General features: G+C 45.6%; 1 protein-coding gene across 4 annotated transcripts; it reads left to right on the forward strand.

The window, feature by feature from the left end:
- The first annotated feature begins 245 nt into the window (after positions 1-245).
- On the forward strand, positions 246-15,862 carry ZMAT3 (zinc finger matrin-type 3). Of its 4 annotated transcripts, none has more exons than XM_057379689.1 (6): positions 246-345; positions 5,608-5,933; positions 7,438-7,557; positions 9,286-9,452; positions 9,564-9,664; positions 10,664-15,862. In XM_057379689.1, the coding sequence occupies exons 2-6, from the start codon at positions 5,664-5,666 to the stop codon at positions 10,873-10,875; spliced, it is 870 nt and encodes a 289-aa protein (XP_057235672.1). In that variant the 5' UTR covers positions 246-345; positions 5,608-5,663; the 3' UTR covers positions 10,876-15,862. The 4 variants fall into 4 exon arrangements, with proteins under 4 accessions (XP_057235672.1, XP_057235671.1, XP_057235674.1 ...); XM_057379688.1 differs by lacking the exon at positions 246-345 and adding an exon at positions 1,767-1,859; XM_057379691.1 differs by lacking the exon at positions 246-345 and adding an exon at positions 1,881-2,064.
- The last annotated feature ends 1,555 nt before the right edge of the window (positions 15,863-17,417 follow it).

Here is a 17,417-nt window from a genome sequence, read left to right on the forward strand (position 1 = left end):
GCCGCTGCTGTGCCCCGGGCGCGGGCGGCAGCGGCGCCGGCAGCCGCTCCCCGAGAGCCGCCGCCTCCCGCACGGGAATAACAGGAAGGGAGCGGGGCTGACCCCGGATGGGGAAGGAACCGCCCGCCGGAACGGGAACAGCGGCGGGGGGAGGCGGGCGCCGGGCCCGCGGTGGCGGGGAGCGGGAACCGGGGAATCGGGGAGCCAACGGCTCCTCCTGCCCCGGTGGTTGCCGTAGTCTGACATCCCCGTGCCCAGCGCAGCGCGTCTGACCCACTCTTGACCCTTTTCCCAGTTGGATCACCAGTTTTCTTTACATTCCGCTGCCACGGGCATCCAGCCGCTGTACGTGAGTCCGGTGTTTGGTTGAAAAGAGTGGCCCGCCAAGTGAATGGCCGTTCAAATTAGAACTCGAAGAGAAATAACATTGTAACTACGCACTCCCAAGTGGATTGAGTTGTCAGGGTCAACAGAGAGCGCCGGCCTGCGGTAACCTGGTGAGAACCAACAAGATGCAACAAGTGAGGGTGGCATCGAGGTGGTGATAGGAAGGAGGGACAGGGAAAAGCTCTGTGATTAATTGTTAAGGCGTTTTGGCAAATCACTCTGTTGTCAAGGGATATTTATCCTTTCAACAGGAGAGATGGCATCATCAAGTTTTGGAACCAGATGTGAATTTATTGAGGGCGTTGGTGAATTCTCTTTTTTGGAATACTTCCCCAAGCTCCAGGGTCCCTATGGGACCATATTCACAGCAGTGGCCGGGCTGAGATGCTGCAGGTGACACTGCAATAAGTAGGAGCACCAGCCTTGCAGGGCATGGCGGAACACACACAGCAAGCACAGAGCAGTTTCCATGAGCATTCCTGGTTTTACACTGCCCCTTTGCTGCTTCTGCCTCATATCACCACGGCTGCTGATTCTGATCTGTAATGTTGTTCCCAGAGGGAGCCTACAAGAGAGCCAGAGAGAGACTTTTTACAAGGATATGTAGTGATAGATCAAGGGGGGAGGGCTTTAAACTGACAGAGGGCAGGTTTAGATTGGATTTCTTGACTGTGAYGGTGGTGAGGCCCTGGCACAGGTTGCCCAGAGAAGCTGTGGCTGCTCCATCCCTGGAAATATCCAAGGCTAGGTCAGACAAGGGCTTGGAGCGACCTGGTCTGGTGAAAGGAGTCCTTACCCATGGCAAGTTGGATGAGATGATCTGATGAGCTTTAAGGCCCATTCGAACCCAAACCATTCTATGATTCTATGATTCTATGATTTTATTTTTTAAGATCTAACAAAAATCAGTAGCAATCAGTGTGCCTAACCAGTGGATCCCCAGGTGGGTTGGCCGATAGCTACTGGAAAATCCGGGTGATGGTTTCAGCCATCTCTCAGCACTTTCCTGTTCCAGCAAAAGGGGAGAAAAATCAACAGAAACTCCGTATGCTTTGAAACAGGGTGGCCCAACCACGCGGGTGAGGCCTTGGTGGCTCGAGGGGAAATCATTACTCATTTTGGCTACGAGCAGCATGAATAAGCTGAAGATGTTTATATATGCAAATCGGGTTCATTGTAACATCTGCTGTGGGGAAAAAAAAAAAAAAAAAAGGAAAAAAACACTGAACGGCCTTGTGCAGACCCACGAGTCAGGACTGTAGACTATTGAAGGCGCTTTCCAGAGGGTGTTTAGCCGGGAGCGCGGCGGCGGTGGGGGAGGTTCGCAGCAGCGGCAGCTCCGCCCCGGCCCGGCGGGCACAGCCCCGGCCCGCCCCCGGGCCGCCGTCACTTCCCGCAGCTGAGTGCGAACCCGAGCCCCAGCCCCGAGCCCCGAGCCCCGGGCCCGGCCCTGCGCTCGCCCCGGCTCCGCGGTAGGTGCGGGGATGTGCACGGGGGGCTGGCGGGGCTGGGGCCGCCGTGGGGCCGGGCCGGTGCCGGGGGATCCCGCCCCGGTGCCGCCGCGTTCCGAGCCGCTCGGGGGATGCGGATGCCGGTCCCCGTCTGTCCGCTGTGGTTTGTGCCTTCCCGGAATGGTGCGGTGGTGCCGTGGGGTTGCGGTGATTCGCAGGCTGTAAGGTAGCAGGGCTTGTTTTTTTTTTATCTTGCTCTCCATCCCCCAGGCTGCCAGGCAAGCAGCTTTGCAGGAATGCCTGCGAGCAGTCGGGATTTACACCGTGGTTTCTGATACCCCGTTGACGTAAGGGATGGTTCCGAGTTGCTAAATGTGTATCCTCATCAGCGAAGGGTCAGTGCACCTTAAGGTAGAGCCGTGCATGATGTGTGTTTGTTTGGTGCTGCCTTCGATCCCTGCAGCGTTATAAAACAACCTGCCTTCCAGGATGAAGGGTGTAGGCCCAGTGCGTGGCCAAAGGAAACTTTCTGGCACGATTACATTCAGAAATGTCCATGTATCCATAGACAAGTGAACTTGAGAAGAAACGCTTCCCATCTTGAAGATAAAGCAGTGAAACTCACGCCGTGTTCATCATTTCTGCAGATCTCATCACTGTCGTTAGTTGCCTCAGCTGCATTTAAAAACAAATTATGGTGGGAACACATAGATTTCTCACTGTGGTTTGTGCTTTTCACCAAAGGAAGTCACGCTGTGCTTTCCCCATCCAGTGGTGCTCAGATTTGAGGCCAGACCAGCTTTCCCTGTGCTGTGCTGATATCAGCTGTGGAGGTTGCTCCCCGTTACCTGGGCAGTACCAGGTTTGGTACTCAGGGCAGTGAGGATGGGTCTCCTCCTTCAGTGCTGCCCTTGAGATGTCCCGACTGAGAGCAGGGAGAAAGGCTGTGCACCTGTCCCCCTTTCATCGGCTCAAGGACAGCTGGCATGGGATGGAAGTGTATCGGGGCATGTCAGAGGAGGCATGGCTGAGCTCTGAGAGGGGCTCTYTTGAGGCAGAATGGCTCCTCACCTCACCCTGGAGAGCTGCAGGTCCTTACTCTGTCTCGGCTGTGCTGGTTGGGGTCCTTGGTGATGAAGGTTCCTCATTCTTTGCTGTTTTGTAGGGTAAAGATTTTACAGCTTCTCATGTGAAGGGAAAGGAGGAGTTAAAAATATCCTTTTACCTTCTCCTGGGCAGGGTAGCTGTAACAACCAGCCATGGAGGATTAAAGGGACTTGTAAATAAGCTGAATTTGAATKATTTCTTTTCTTATAAATATCAGTCAGAGAGAAATGAACATCATCATTTGAGCAATTTCAGTGATTAAAGATCACTGTCAGAGGAAGATCAGAATTGCATATATTGCATAAKCCAAGTCAAGAAGTTCTACTCTTGAAATTGCCCATGCTGCCTTAATTTTATCTTCAGACAATTGCTTACTTTAAGCAGCACTAAATGACCTTAAAATTAAAGATTTTCTAAGAATATTTCATTATACCTTTTCCCCGTAGATACAGATCCTGTAAGCTCTGTGTCCTCTTGTATATGACAAATCCCATTTGTGCCAGTTGCAAGAAAATGTGATGCAACAAACGCTCATGGCAGAATTAAGCAGATGAATCTCAATTGACGTTTGCTGTACATCTCTTTATGTTGCTCTGTGAAGTATTTGGCTATAATTTACTCTCATTTTAAGGTAAGAGGCCCATTATACTCATGTAATAAAACTCTGARATTAGCTGGCATGCTTACCTGCTCACATAGTTGATTAAAGCTGCCTTGATAGGTCCTTGTTATGATGTATTGAACCAACATGAATATGAACTTGTTCCATCTGTAGTCCCACAGAAACTAATTAGACTGTCTACAGAATACTAGTTGAGGAAAAGAAAGATAAAATGTTGTCTTCTGTTTAACCAGAAACATGTGTACTGAAAATAGGAGAGGGGTTAGGTAACACTACAGAATTTACTCTGCTGATGGATGATTTGCTGCACCATTCCTGTGTGTCCTCTTCCTTYTTCATGGTGGATTCCAGCTCTGAGATTTTTCAGACCCTTGGTGGTGGAGGACTATTATAAACATGAAAACTTCTGGTGGCTCTGTTACAGCCTTTAAACATTGTCCCCATGCTGCTTTCATTTTTTTTTTTTAATAATTTTCAATTTTTTCTTTACTTGTAGTTACTTGTGATAACTGAACTGCCTCCAATCTTGTGTTAGTGTAAATTTGGCTTTGAGGTAAACATTTCAGAGATGTTTTTGTCACTTGAATTCTTTAGTCCAACTGACTTCCTTTTTTTAAAAAAAAAAATATGTTTTATTTTTCCTAATAGAACATTGATTTCCCTGGGAAGAGAGATCCAAAGATAATACAGTACCTAAAATTACAGGCATCAACTGGGATTTTCCATAGCTCAAGTGCAGAAGGTATTTATCTCAGCTAATTTTAGCAGATTGAAAATCCCGGAAATTATCCCAGATAAATGCTTTCTGCTTCTCCAGGTTCCTAAATGCCTTTGAAGGCCCTGTTTTCAAAAGTGACACGGGAACAAAATTCCTTGGTGGGATTTTGTTTACTTTTCCCTAATTTTCCACAAGTGTTGTTTTAAAATGCAGGCGTGTCTCATTATTTGCTTAAACAAATGAATAAAGCCCACAGCATAAACATGGYTGTACCAATGCAGCCCTAGCTGGGAATGGTCTGCAAAGGCCAAGATACTGCTTCTCTTGATCCCAGTGTGGCACTGAAAAGGATTTGTTATGATAAGAAGCTAATAAGACTTAAACAAAAGTAGCTTTCCCTTAATTCATAATGTGACTGCTCTGTATTATTCTAGGGATGTTCATCCCGGACTGTAGATGTGATTTATAAACTTTAATTAAATAAATCTCTCAGAACCTCTTGTTGGAAATGTAGAGCTAGCTCTAATAACTCGAATTAACTGAGAAATAATTGAATAAAGGTTAATATGAGATAAGGTCTCCACTTTGCAGAAGAAGATRTAGCTTTAAATGTTGCATTGATTGTAGTTAGTAATGGAAATGTGAAAAATAGCTCAAGGTCATTCAAGAAGACCATGGGAGAGAGCCCTTGGGAGCTGACTGTGTACAGCAAGGTGTACTCCAGCTCATTCCCACTCTTTCTCTTTTGTTGACTTGCTGGAGAAAAGCTGTTCCTCAGGAAGGTCTTTGTGAGTRCTTGAGGGACAGATGTGTTTATGTATTTTGTATCTACCTGTGTACAGTAAATCTGCTTTGAAGTATTTGGATTCTTTGTAAGTGTTCATTGCAGTTTTGCACTGTAATATTTATTCASGTCTTGGAGGGTGAGCTTGTCCTTGGGCAGCCAAAGGAGGCTGTGGGTAGCGATTGTATCCCCCCCTGACACAGCTCTGTGTGCTGTGCATGTTGTATGTCCCACATCTCCTGGTCACGGAGCTGTGGGGAGACTRTGCTGTTGTCAGGTGCTGTGGGTGGCTAGGAATCTTCACCTGCCAGGAGGGTGCCAGGGGACCCACTTCTTGTACAAGTATCTTGTAATCYGTCCCTGGTTGTCTGGGATACTGCAGTTCCCCTGGGCGGTAAAGTGTTGCAGACTGTCTTTACCCTGCTTGGCATTGTGAAAAGGCACAAAGTGTAGGCAGTGGAGTTACAGAAGTTGCCCCTGGATTGTGGGTGTTCCTGTTATTGTTGCTTGCTTCAGCATTTGTGTCTTTCTGGTCTAGATCTGAAGAAGACTCCTCCTCCTTCAGCAGTAGCATGCTCACAGTCTTCCTGGCCAATGATTCTTCTACAGCAAGCAGGACTTCTTCCTCATCCTGAGAAGCCTTCATCCCTTCCTATGTCAGTGGCTACAAGGCCAAGAGCCAGCTCACCACTGTCCCCACCGAAGTCTCTGGGACTGGGGCCTTCCTTTCATCACACACAAGAAGAGGAGCTTGCCAAGGTGGTGGAGCAGGACCCTATGCTGGAGGAACTATGTAAGCCCCTGTGCTGTAAGCTTTGCAATGTCACTCTGAATTCGGCCCAGCAAGCCCAGGCTCATTACCAGGTAAGGAGAGCAGCAGGAGCCTCAGTTTTTGGGGCTGCTGCATCTGCAGCTTGTGGAGACATTCCCGTGCCAGCATGAGCACTGCCAGCAGCGTTGCTGTGGTAGCACAGAGGGAAGTGTGGGCTAATGCAGGAGGACTAACTCAGCTTCTCGAGGGGGTTTTGAGTGCTGCACACCAGCAGCAGCATTTGAGTTGCTCATCTGGAGCTACCTCTGTACCACCTCATGGACTGAAACTGCTCTGTAGACATATCTTCACCCTGCTTGGATTTGCTGGTTGTCCAGACATGCTGCAGTRCTTTCATTTAAGGTGTTATTACTGGGACTTTTTTGAAAAAAAACTCTGTCCACAGGGACAGAGAAATGGTGCCAAGATGGCATAGGCGAAAAAGCAGACACTTGTGGGTTTTCATTTATTTTATGCAACCTGTATTTCACATCTACACCAGTTCAAATTGACCTTCTGATTCCAGACATGATTTTGTGAGGCCTGGACAGATGTTTTCTGCTGCATCCAGCTGTGCCATTAGCAAAGGGGCTGTGCCATGTATTTATCAGGGTCTCCTTTCTGAGGCTGTGCACACCACTGATCTGCTGGGACCATTTATGCCAACACTCATCAACTGGATTGACTCAGACTAAATTAATTTTGTTTGAGTTGATTTTGTTGATGTGTCTGGAGTAGGGTGGGGACTCTTTGCATGTGCTTCTTGCTGAGAGACAGAATATGTCAGTCTTGCATTACCCCATATTACTAYTCTGCCTGGTGTTGTATTTGCATGAGTAATGGACATGGTGACTTTCTCCACCAGTGAATGCAAAGGGTGGTTGTCCATATCCTCAGGACACCAGACCCAGATTTCACATTTGCTGTTGGCCCTGAGAAAGTGTCCTGCTAGTGAAGGGGTAGGTTGAATTGGTGTTAYACTTTTAATCTTATTTCTGCAGAATTTCTACCCTGAGGGGACAGAAGTGAATTTGTACATAACTTGCATTTGTGTATATGCCTTAGCATGCATCCACAATGCATATACACAAACACATTGTCCATCAGGTTTTCAAAACACCAGAAAAGAATTATGGTATAATGTTTTTCAGGGGAAAATAAAATATGAAGTGTATTTTTATGTGCAGTCTCCTGTTTTAACTCATGCTTGAAGTCTCATGAAATTAGTGCAGTCTCATGTGTGTTCAGSCTTATCAAAAAACTGTGCAAAGAGTTAATATGCTTAAAATATAAAATACTGGCTTTAAGYGAAATGGCAAACAGATTGAGCAAATCAGCTGAAAAGATGAGGCCCAGTCATTCTAGGTGATGAGCATTTTGGAGAAAGGGAGGAATGCCAGCAGGTCTTGAATGTAGATCTGTTATTTTCTAAGTGACAGCTACTTTACCTGGSCTGCCACCTTCACGGGCACTTTCTCATTTCAGTCTCTGGATCCTTTGTCTTTCAGARTAAGATACTATTATTAGGACAGTGCTTAATCTGGGTTATTTTTGCAGGGTAAAAACCACAGTAAGAAACTCCGGAATTACTATGCTGCCAACAGCTGTCCGGCACCCGCCAGGATGAGTAATTCAGTTGAGCCTGCCCCACCTCAGGTTGTCTCCCTTCCYGCTCAGGTAAGGCATGGAAAGAGGACTGAGATCATGCATTCTTGTCACCTAGCCCCCAGTAAGGATACCCAAATCTCAGGCTTTGAGGATTACCACAGGAGCTGGGAAAGATGGTGCAGGATGGTGGAAATGGCCTGTTGTGAGCTGTTGCCTTTCCTTTGAAGACGCAGATATCGATCTGCCCTTGCAGCACAATAGTGGACTTCAAATGTTCTATTTCTGCCTGGCAAATACTTTGATTCCTAGCTAAGTCTGATGTRCTGCTGATTAGAGCTGTTTAAGGGCAGGTATAAAACCWCGTTGCTTGGAACTGGATTTGGATRTGAGGGTGTGGCATCCACTCTGCACAATCATCCYTCTGTTGTGTGAGGGAAGCCTACATGGAAAAAGTGCTTTGGTGCTCCTACACCCATTGCCCAGGGCTGGTAGCTAATTCCTCTTTTGTTGCTCCTTTTGAAGTGCTCATTCCTGTGTGCAGAGTGAATAGATTGTTCCCTCAGTGATCCGGATTAATTCTGTTTYGGGCATATTAGAGGCAAAAGGGATGGTTTTTGCTTTCTCCTCCTGGAATTCATCCCTTGGGTTTGTCATGGAATGTGACAGCTAACCTGGCTTTTGCATGTGACTGTGCAGGAAAACACAGCTGGGCCACGGGGATTGAAGCTGTGCCTGTCAGTTCCCACAGATTGAGCCTGTGTTGTCTGTAGGGAAGCAAAGAGCCTTTGCAGAGTGGCAGATTGTTCCAGGCACTGCTGGAGCCGCCAGAGGGAGACTCAGCCCCCWGTAAATTGGCTTTGCAGCTCATGATTGTGAACTGGGATGGGCTGGGGTCCAGCTTAGGGCACTGGGATGTGGCTGCTGTAGCTGCCAGGGTGTCTGATGGTGTGTTTTATAATGGAGAAAATGGCCCATGCAATAAAAATACCATTCTGGGGCCACATGAGGGTTCATGTGAGCTAGAAGTCAAAATTGTGTGTATGTATAAGTTTGAGCAGTGTTAAAGGAGAGGTGAAAGAAAGTCGGCTTGTCAAGTGCTGCAGTGACATGGCTGCATGAATCACTGCTGCTGCACTGTTTACAAAACATTTTTCCCTGGATATTCTGTGCTGAGGGGGTGCCTGGACCAGTGTATGTGGTCTGACTCCACAAGACAAGATATCCTTCAGATAGCAGGAGCTTCTCATGTGAGACTGGGTTTCTCCTTTGAAGTCTGGATTCAGATGTCCTCCTACCTGAAGGTTAAGAATCAGAGCTTTGGCAGCTTTGCTGCTGAGGGTTTTTTTTTTTCCCTCTTGCTGTGGTCAGGGAGCTGTGTAAAGACAGCTGTGGAGAGATTAGGTGGACATAAATAGGAGAGAGGAGCACCTGTACCTTTCAGTGTGTCTTGCTCAGTGTGCAAGTCACTGTTCATCAGCTCCCAGCAGTCAGGAGAGGTTCAATCATTGCTGTGATATAAACAAGCCTCTGTGGCTATTGCAGAGCTGTTTGTTCAGATTGCTTTCCTCTCCACCTCAGGCCAGGAATTTTCAGACTCTCCTGGAGGCTGAGGCAGGAAAAATGAAGTTCTTGTAAGAACACTTTGGGGAGAACTTGAGAGTGTCCTAGTCCAAGTGCTTTAATTCCAGCTCTTGTGCTGTCTGATGAAGACAACGCTGGTCTCAGTCCCCGCGACTGAAACGTTTCAAGGATTTAACCTTCTTGTGTTTCACATGCTGTCTCTCCCTTTGCTGCTAGATGGGATCCAGTAAACCAGGTGGCCGAGTGATCTTAGCTACAGAGAATGATTACTGCAAGCTTTGTGATGCCTCATTTAGTTCTCCGGCTGTGGCACAGGCTCACTACCAAGGGAAAAATCACGCCAAGCGGCTGCGTCTTGCAGAGGCACAGAATAACTCATTCTCGTAGGTATTGTTCAACCTCATGCTCAGGCTGAAAGCGTGTGGCAGTGTCTCTGGCAGTCCTTTTGTCAGAAAACTCTGAATTGCAGCTGTTGGTATTTGTTTAATCTGCAGGGATGCGTCAGAACTGGGCAAACGAAGGGCAAGGAAAGAAGGGAATGAATATAAGATGATGCAGAACAGAAGAAATACCTATACGGTTCAGAACAACACAGGTAACTTGGAGCTTGCATCTATTTGTAGTTGGAATTGTAATTAATAATAAACAGACTTGTTTTTCTTCTGTTTCTGAGGTCTGTTTTAGCAGAATCAGGTTGTGAAAGGAGCTGGTCCAAGCTCTGCTAATCCTTCATGTCTGCATGTTTTTGTTCCCAGCTGCTAAAGTTGCTTTGTTTTGTCAGCCTGCTTGTTAGTTCTGTTTCTCAGTTTGTAGCTTAATTTACCATCTGCCTGTCTCTAAGGCTGCTCTAAGTGGTGACAATTTTCCTGCTTTATTTTCTTGGCAGGTGGCCAGGTGCTTTGACTCCTACTGTGGCACATCAACCTGTACTTGCACTCCCATGACCAGAATGAGAGAGCATGTTAGCCTCCCTCTAAGACCATCTGTTCCTAGCATAGAGTCCTTCCTCAGGTGTTAGATACTAACTTTGCCTCTTTACTATGATTTAAAGAGTATATTACAGTCTCCAGCCAGGCATCTATTTCTCTTTTTCATTTCAAGTTGTTTTACAAGCACACATTAGCTGAAACCCTGATTCCATGCGAAGCTTGGTTTAATCATGTCATTTTAATCACTGTCATGTGAAAAATACGAATCTTTTTAAGAACTATTAAATATCATTTTGTGAGTTTTAAACTGAGGCAGCTTATTCTAATCAAAAGACTGTTCTAGTTCTGGTTATRTTCTAGATGGTTATGAAAAAAAGAGAATTGATTTGTTACTTAAATGATTAAACTCCTGATTTTCAATAAGACTGGGGCACCAAGCCCACTCTACTGCTTTGTGAAATTCCAGCTGCTGCCCTGTGTGCTGCACCCCTGGTAAATCTGGAAATCAGCGCAGCAGTTTTGGCAAAATAAGATTCAGACTAATCAGTTAAAGAAGCTAATCTCTGTCTGCTTTTCAATCATTCGTTGGATTTACGCATTGTCACTGTGCTACCTCAAGCTTTTCTTCCTCCCAGATAAGCCAGGCTTTTCTGTTGGCTCCGCAGGTCCCTACTTCAACCCCCGCTCTCGCCAGAGGATCCCCCGTGACCTGGCCATGTGTGTGACACCCAGCGGCCAATTCTACTGCTCCATGTGCAACGCGGGCGCCAGCGAGGAGATGGAGTTCAGGCAGCACCTGGAGAGCAAGCAGCACAAGAGCAAAGTGTCCGAGCAGCGCTACAGGARCGAGATGGAGAACCTGGGCTACGTCCAGTGACGCGCCACCCTYGGTAGTAGTTTGCAACTAGAGCAGCTTGTCTCTCGCCTGCTGTTTGCCACATGCCCTGCTTTGTGCTCCATTGGGTAGGAGTATGCTCTCGAGCTGTACATGTAACACCTGCAAACTTACTGGTATGGTTAGATTTTTTTTCTATCATAGTCGGCAGGACGACGCTGTGCAGGACATGAAGTGTTTTTGGTGTTTGTTTGCTAATTATCTAAGGCTCTTCATTGTGTTGAGTGGCGGGGAGGAACTGTGTCTTCTCCCCAGCCTTCTGCATGAATATGCAAAGCCCAAGAAGTGCTGGGAACTTCTGYGGTTCTACCACATGGGTGGACCGTGGGCAAAGCCCGCTCCCTTCTTGGCACGTCACAGAGCAGTGCTCCAGAACGCCTCCCTAGAGCAGACTGAATCTCTGGGCAGCTTGGAAAAGAGGGGCAGGAGTAGGGCCTGTGAATGTGTGAATTAGGTGGTGTACTTGTCCACACTTTGCTGCTTCTGGCCCCCATTACAGTCTGCCTACCCTACCAGAGTAGGTTCTTTCCACATCCTTGTAGAAAGGCTGTGCACACCTCTCCTTCTTGGAGGGTCTTGCCTCTTACTGCTTCCTCTGTGATGCAGATTCCATTCTGAACGTCTGACATGGATTTCAGCTGATTAGCCCCATTCAGAAATATTCTTCTGCTCTTGATATTGTTGCCTGGACACCTTAATGTACCATGAGTGTAGCTTATCTCCCTGAAGAGAGTGTCTGGGGATCTCAGTGGCCTAATGGAGTGAACTGGAAAGCAGACCTGCTCGGGTGAGATGTGCTGTGCTCTGATTCTGCCTTAGACTGAGTCATGTTGAGAATAGATGGAAGGAGCTGTCAGCTGTAATTTCTCTGCATAGTGATGTACAAGAGAGCAAGAATTGGTCTCTGGCCTGCAGTCCTTGCTCTGGAAGAACAGGACTGCCTGCTCTGTGGGTAGCAGCTATTGGTGTGTCCCACTTCCATGCCATTCCCTGGGCAAAGCCTAGTGGGTGTTTATAGAGAAAAGATGAAATGCTCCTTTGAGCTAGAGCTACCAATATTGGATGACTTTTACCCCTCTTTCTTTTTCCATCTCAGGATGGGTTTGAATTCCATTCCTTGATGTGTTCTAGGGACCATCAAAAAATCCAAAGTTATGTAGGATTTAAATGTCAGGGGTGATGATTGTTCGAATAACAGCCTTTTGACCACATGGAAGTATTCATGAAACTTGTTAAAGMAGCTTTTTAATTGTAGACAAACTCAAAAGGTGTGTGTGTTTGTTTTGATATTCCTTAGCAAAAGTAGGAAGGGGATAAAGAGCAGAAGTAGGGCTGATGTTTATCCTTCTACTGGTTTGGGTAGATGTGAGGAGCTGTGATTGGAGTCCAGTTCACMGTGTCATTAGAACATGGTCTCCAGTGGCAAGTGCAGCATGTTGGTGGCTTTTGTTGGACCTGATCCCCCACTGTGCTGCTGGAGCTTCACTGACTTCAGTGGCAGGTACAGAGAGAGGGTCAAGAAAGCACCATGGCTCATCTGCCACCCCTCTTCAGGCAGTGTATGGAATTCRATGCAGCTCCATTAGTTTCAGTAGGATTTTAGCTGGGATAAATTGTACCTAGTGCATAGTGTTGAAGGTAGATTCCCCGCCTCCTTTTATTGCTATTCTGACCCTGCCTCTTGCATTCCAGAAGGACTTTCTGCTTGCCTTAAAAAATRAAGAATGAGTAAACTAACAAAAAAATACAGATAGACTTTATTCATCTTTCTAGTCCACCTTCAAAAGGTTTGTTGCACTTGGGTGCTCCTCAGAAACTCAGTATTGTTTTCTTCAGCTACCTGAGTGAGCATCAGGGAGCCACACAACCTGAGTGCAGCCTTCCTAAATCCAGGCAAGGTGAGCTCTTGCAAAGTAGTTGAAACAAYCCCCTAGATCATTCCATGCTGATCYTTGCCCTGCAGATAGAAGCAGRGCAATGGGTGTCCTCATGAATGGGATTCCCTCCCCTCTTTTGTGCAAAACTCAGTTAAATGCAGTTTATGCCCTGGAGCAYGTGGGAAGGTAGAACAGGTGCCCAGGTTGTAGAGCACTCACTGAATAGTTCTGACAGCATTTAAGTCTGTTTCTTCTGTGCTTTCCTGCCCCTGCCTCACTCTTTGTGTAGGCTTGAAGAACACTTGCCTTTCCAAACTCTCTTATCAGCCTTTCCCCCTCATTGTTTGCGTTGACAGAAGGGCTCTGGTTTTCTCTTTGTGTCCTGTCCTTTGGTTTGCCAGTCTGACCCCACTGTCCAAAGGGACAGAGGGAGTTAGATGAGCCTTACCACAACGTGCTTCAGCTCAGTGATCCCTGCATTAYGGTTAAGCATCCCTCTGGCTGTAAATTAAAGCGTGGCATTTCCCACAGGCTGCAATTAGTAGCAGAAAAACAATCCTTTGTGAAAAATAYGAGCTGGAGGAGCTGTAGGTATTGATGCTGTCTGGCTTATTGCTGGGGATGAGGAGGCATTTTTGCTTGCTTTCATGCATCCCAAAAATCAGCTGTTCCCCACGKAGCTTTGGTTGCTGCTTCTGCTCCTCATTTGGTGTTTCCAGTGACTGCTGGAGGTATCAAAACCTGGTTTGCTCCAGCTGTGCAGATGTGCCACAGCACCCYTTTGTGCTGGTGCTTTTGGGAGGGTGTGTGGGGCAGGGACATGGGGCTGTTCCTGCAGATGTGAGGGACTCCAGTGACAACGTAGGACAGGTTTCCTACGTGGAGGAGATGTCTGGCTGGGAGAAGCAGCTGAGACTGACTTTGCCCCAGTGTTCTGTTGTGGCCCTTCCTAAAGTGACCGTGGCTTTCCTCTCCCCCTGCAGCACTGCTTAATGGCTCGTGATTTTCCCACTCCCCCTTCAGCATAGGAAGCTGCTGACTGCAAAGAGAAAACACCCAACCTCCCCATTATCSTTAGGGCTCAGGACAATCCAAACTCATACTYGTCAGCRAGATACTGAGTGGATCTGGGTTTTWTTTCTTTTTGTGAAAAGTGTTYTCCAAACCACTGTTCAAAACATACTGAAAACATGTCCTGGGCAAATCCTTTTGACATAGGTGGGCTGGAGAGAACACTGTACAGCTGAAGTGCCATTTTCCAGACCTAATTAATTTTTTTCTGACGTTAAACCAAGTACCAAACCCAAGAAACAGGACTTCTGTGAAGCTGTCACATTGGCCAGTAGGTTAATGACCTTTGCTGCTAGAAACAAAATGTAAATCAATATGTTCATATTTATTTTACTGTGCTGACCACTAATTGATTTGTTAATATTTAAGGCATTATGCTGTAGGTTGTTTTTAAGTGGAAAAATTCTACATCGCACTTTGCTTTTGGATCAGAGCAATTATTTATTATATTTGTGAAAATGTTTTTCCTCCCACATAGGTATTGTTTTCTTTCCCTTAATGCAAAAAACCCAACCAAACCCAAAYAGCAAAACCCACCCCAAACCCAAAAWCCCCCAACCAAATCCAACCCRTGKATCTTTGTTTCTTTTCATGCTAAACAAAATGGGGATTTCCTTGCAACTTGTTATTAAATGTCCATTTCCAATTTGTTTTTCCTCCAATGGTTCCTTTGCTAACTCGGGTGATATTTTTAGAGACACGAGGTTCATGCTTCATTTAAACATTTCTTTTAAGGCACGGAAGTAAACCATGTGGAATCCATGAATTTGTGAGGAGTTGAAAGTGATGCTATTTTGTTTGTATCAAGCATTAGCTTTTGTTTTGCATTCTGCACTAATGAGTATACATCTGTTATAATCTTGCCTAATACTGGTTTATTTTTGACTTTTTGCTTTCTTCATTGCACATTGAAAGGAACCCTGAAAACTTCTGTGGAGTTGCTTAGGATGATCATCAACATAACAAAGCAGATTTTTTTCTGTAAAGCTGCTTGTCTTATTTCCTTTCCTAGATGCCCATTATAGGGCATTAGAAGGGAAAGCTATTGCCATAAGCATGGATTCATATTTTAGCTTACTAATGCATGATGTCCTTTTGCTACATTACTTAAGTAATGCTCTGACTGTAACCAATGGGAATCTTGCCCAGGTCAAGAGTAAAAAATCCCCAAGGCAAAGATATTAATGTTGGCTGGGGCCAGTCAAGGTACATTGCTAAAGTTTGTCTTTTACTCCTCTGTTTGGGTTATAACACTCTTACAGTTTTGCTTTTTGAGGACTGTGYATCTCTGGCTCTGTAAGGGTTTGGTCTTGCTCCAGCTAAAATAGTTGGAAGTATGTTGACTCTAGTTAAGTTAGGAGCAAGCCTTGAAAACCTCCAGGAATTTCATACCCTTGATGTTTTCTCTTATATGAGTAAAAAGTTTTGTGATTTTTTTTTTTTTTTAATTTTTATTTTATAACCTTGCATACAAGGATGCTCTGGATGAGACAGAGATCTGTTGCTGATTATGGAAAAACAAATGCTRTGGTTGCCAAAGGATAACAGAAAATGGAGTATGGACCTGGTTTCTTTGAAGTTAGTGGCTAAGCTTCTGTTATTTTGAGCTGGGCTTTGCCGCCTGCATAAAGTTGGAAGGGAAAATAAAATCCACTTTGAAATAAATGTGGTCAAACAGTGTTCTGGGAATCTCATCTTTAAAAAATGTATCACAGCTAAAATTGTGTCTCTAACCTGAAATATCTGCAGGTAAAGACAGAATTGCATTTTTGAAAAATAAAATCAGTTTTTCAGTCTGTGTTTTGCAGGGGGAAAAAATCCCTTGATTTAATTTCCTCTGCATCTGTCCAGCAACATCATTTGCAAGTGCTTTGAACATGTTTCATCTAGAGCCTTCTTGTCAGGTTGTTTTGTACAWTTCTCCTTATTTCCTTTATATTGTACTGACCCCTGTGAGGGAATACTTGATGAAAATGATTTTTTTTTTCTTCTTCATTATATAATAAACCATCTTGCTCTTACCATGGTACAGCCCTRGTGTTTGGTATTGCTATTGCTCTTGGCTGGGCTCGGCTTGACTGAGTTGATTTAAGCTCAGCACTGAGTGCAACTCTGTGAATATATTTTCACACATTGATAAAGGAGTGTAATTCAGAGTAGAATTTGTTACACTGGAGGAGGGTCAGTGTRCTTCCAGCTGTTACTGAAAGCTAGCTTAGAGCTGTCTTGGCTTCAGGAGGGGTTGGGATTGCTCAGTGTCTGGCAGGAGGGACACAAAARGCTCTGTTTGTGTCTGTGCTTTCCCCTTGAGTGGACACCACAAGCTCTGCAACAGCCCCAGGCTGAACCACGGACTGACTTTCAACTCTAACTGTGAAAAGGTGGGGAYGAGCTGAGCCTGATACTTACATTTGCACWTTTTTTTTTTTTACCAGAGTGCTCTTACCCTCTTTCATTACTTGAGGGCTCCAGAAGAGCATATGCTTATGCAGCATAAATGACTTTCCAAACAGAAAGGACATTCTGAGTGGAGCCTTGGGAGCAGAGAACATCTGGGGTTTTAAAGTTCAGCTCAGGTAAGAGCAAAGCTCTGCCCTTCTGTGGAGCTGCAGCCGTGCTGTTGGTGCAGTGAGCTCTTGACCTCGAGGGCAGTGTCCTGGGGACACACCAAAAACGTTTGGGGGTGTGACTGCTGTGGGGGCACAGCTCTGGGTGGAAGAGCAGCTGTGAAGAGGGATGTGTCCCTGCACTCTCCTGTCCTCTCTTATTCAAGGCACTGGACCCTCACAGAGAGTGCTGACACTGGAGGCATTATCCTGATTTTCCATTTGGAATGAGAGCTGCCTCAGTGCTTAGGTGGCTTCTGTGCTAACAGTGAAATGCTGGAGGGTTTCTATGTTCTCACTGACAGTAAACAGAGTCATAGAAACTTGAAAGGAATTTTAATGTTAAATCTCACCCCAGCCCTTCACTGTTTATTTCCATSTAGGCTGTGTTATGTTGGGTCATCCTGGAAACCAAACCTCCACAAAGCAGCACGTCCCCATTATCAGATGTTAAAGCACATCTAAGTGTATTTTTTATCRATTTTACAGCAGTTTGGCACAGCCAAAACCCATAGTGGCCCACAGATACCTGGGCAACCTAATTGAGAGTCACAGGCATTTGCTGATTTACTCAGCAAATAAAACACTATAAAAAAGAGGTGAAAATCAAAGGCTAAATGTATGATTTGAAAGCATAAGTAGCCCTCTGTTTGCTTCTACAATTACCCTGGTGTCTAAGGATTTCACATAGTTGTTCTGCAGCATTGTACAACTGAGGAARTAAAATTTTGGGGGAAAAAATTATTTGTCCAGAAAATCTRTGGCTTAAAAGRAAGATGGAATTAAATACCAAGCTGYTGTCCCTGCCTCATCTCCATCCAGTCTCCCTGCTCACAGAATGATGAAAATGACTGGATTTTAAAACCAATTTGATTAGTAATAGTTGGATTTTCATTGTTCATGAAGTGGCTTTATAAGGCATTAGGACTTCAGCATGTGGTTTAAAAATAATGGATCCTGGCAGAGAGAT

The sequence above is a fragment of the Malurus melanocephalus genome, unplaced genomic scaffold (assembly GCF_030028575.1).
Source record: "Malurus melanocephalus ecotype Western Australia unplaced genomic scaffold, MMel_1.1 scaffold_417, whole genome shotgun sequence".
In the NCBI taxonomy this organism is placed as follows: domain Eukaryota; kingdom Metazoa; phylum Chordata; class Aves; order Passeriformes; family Maluridae; genus Malurus; species Malurus melanocephalus.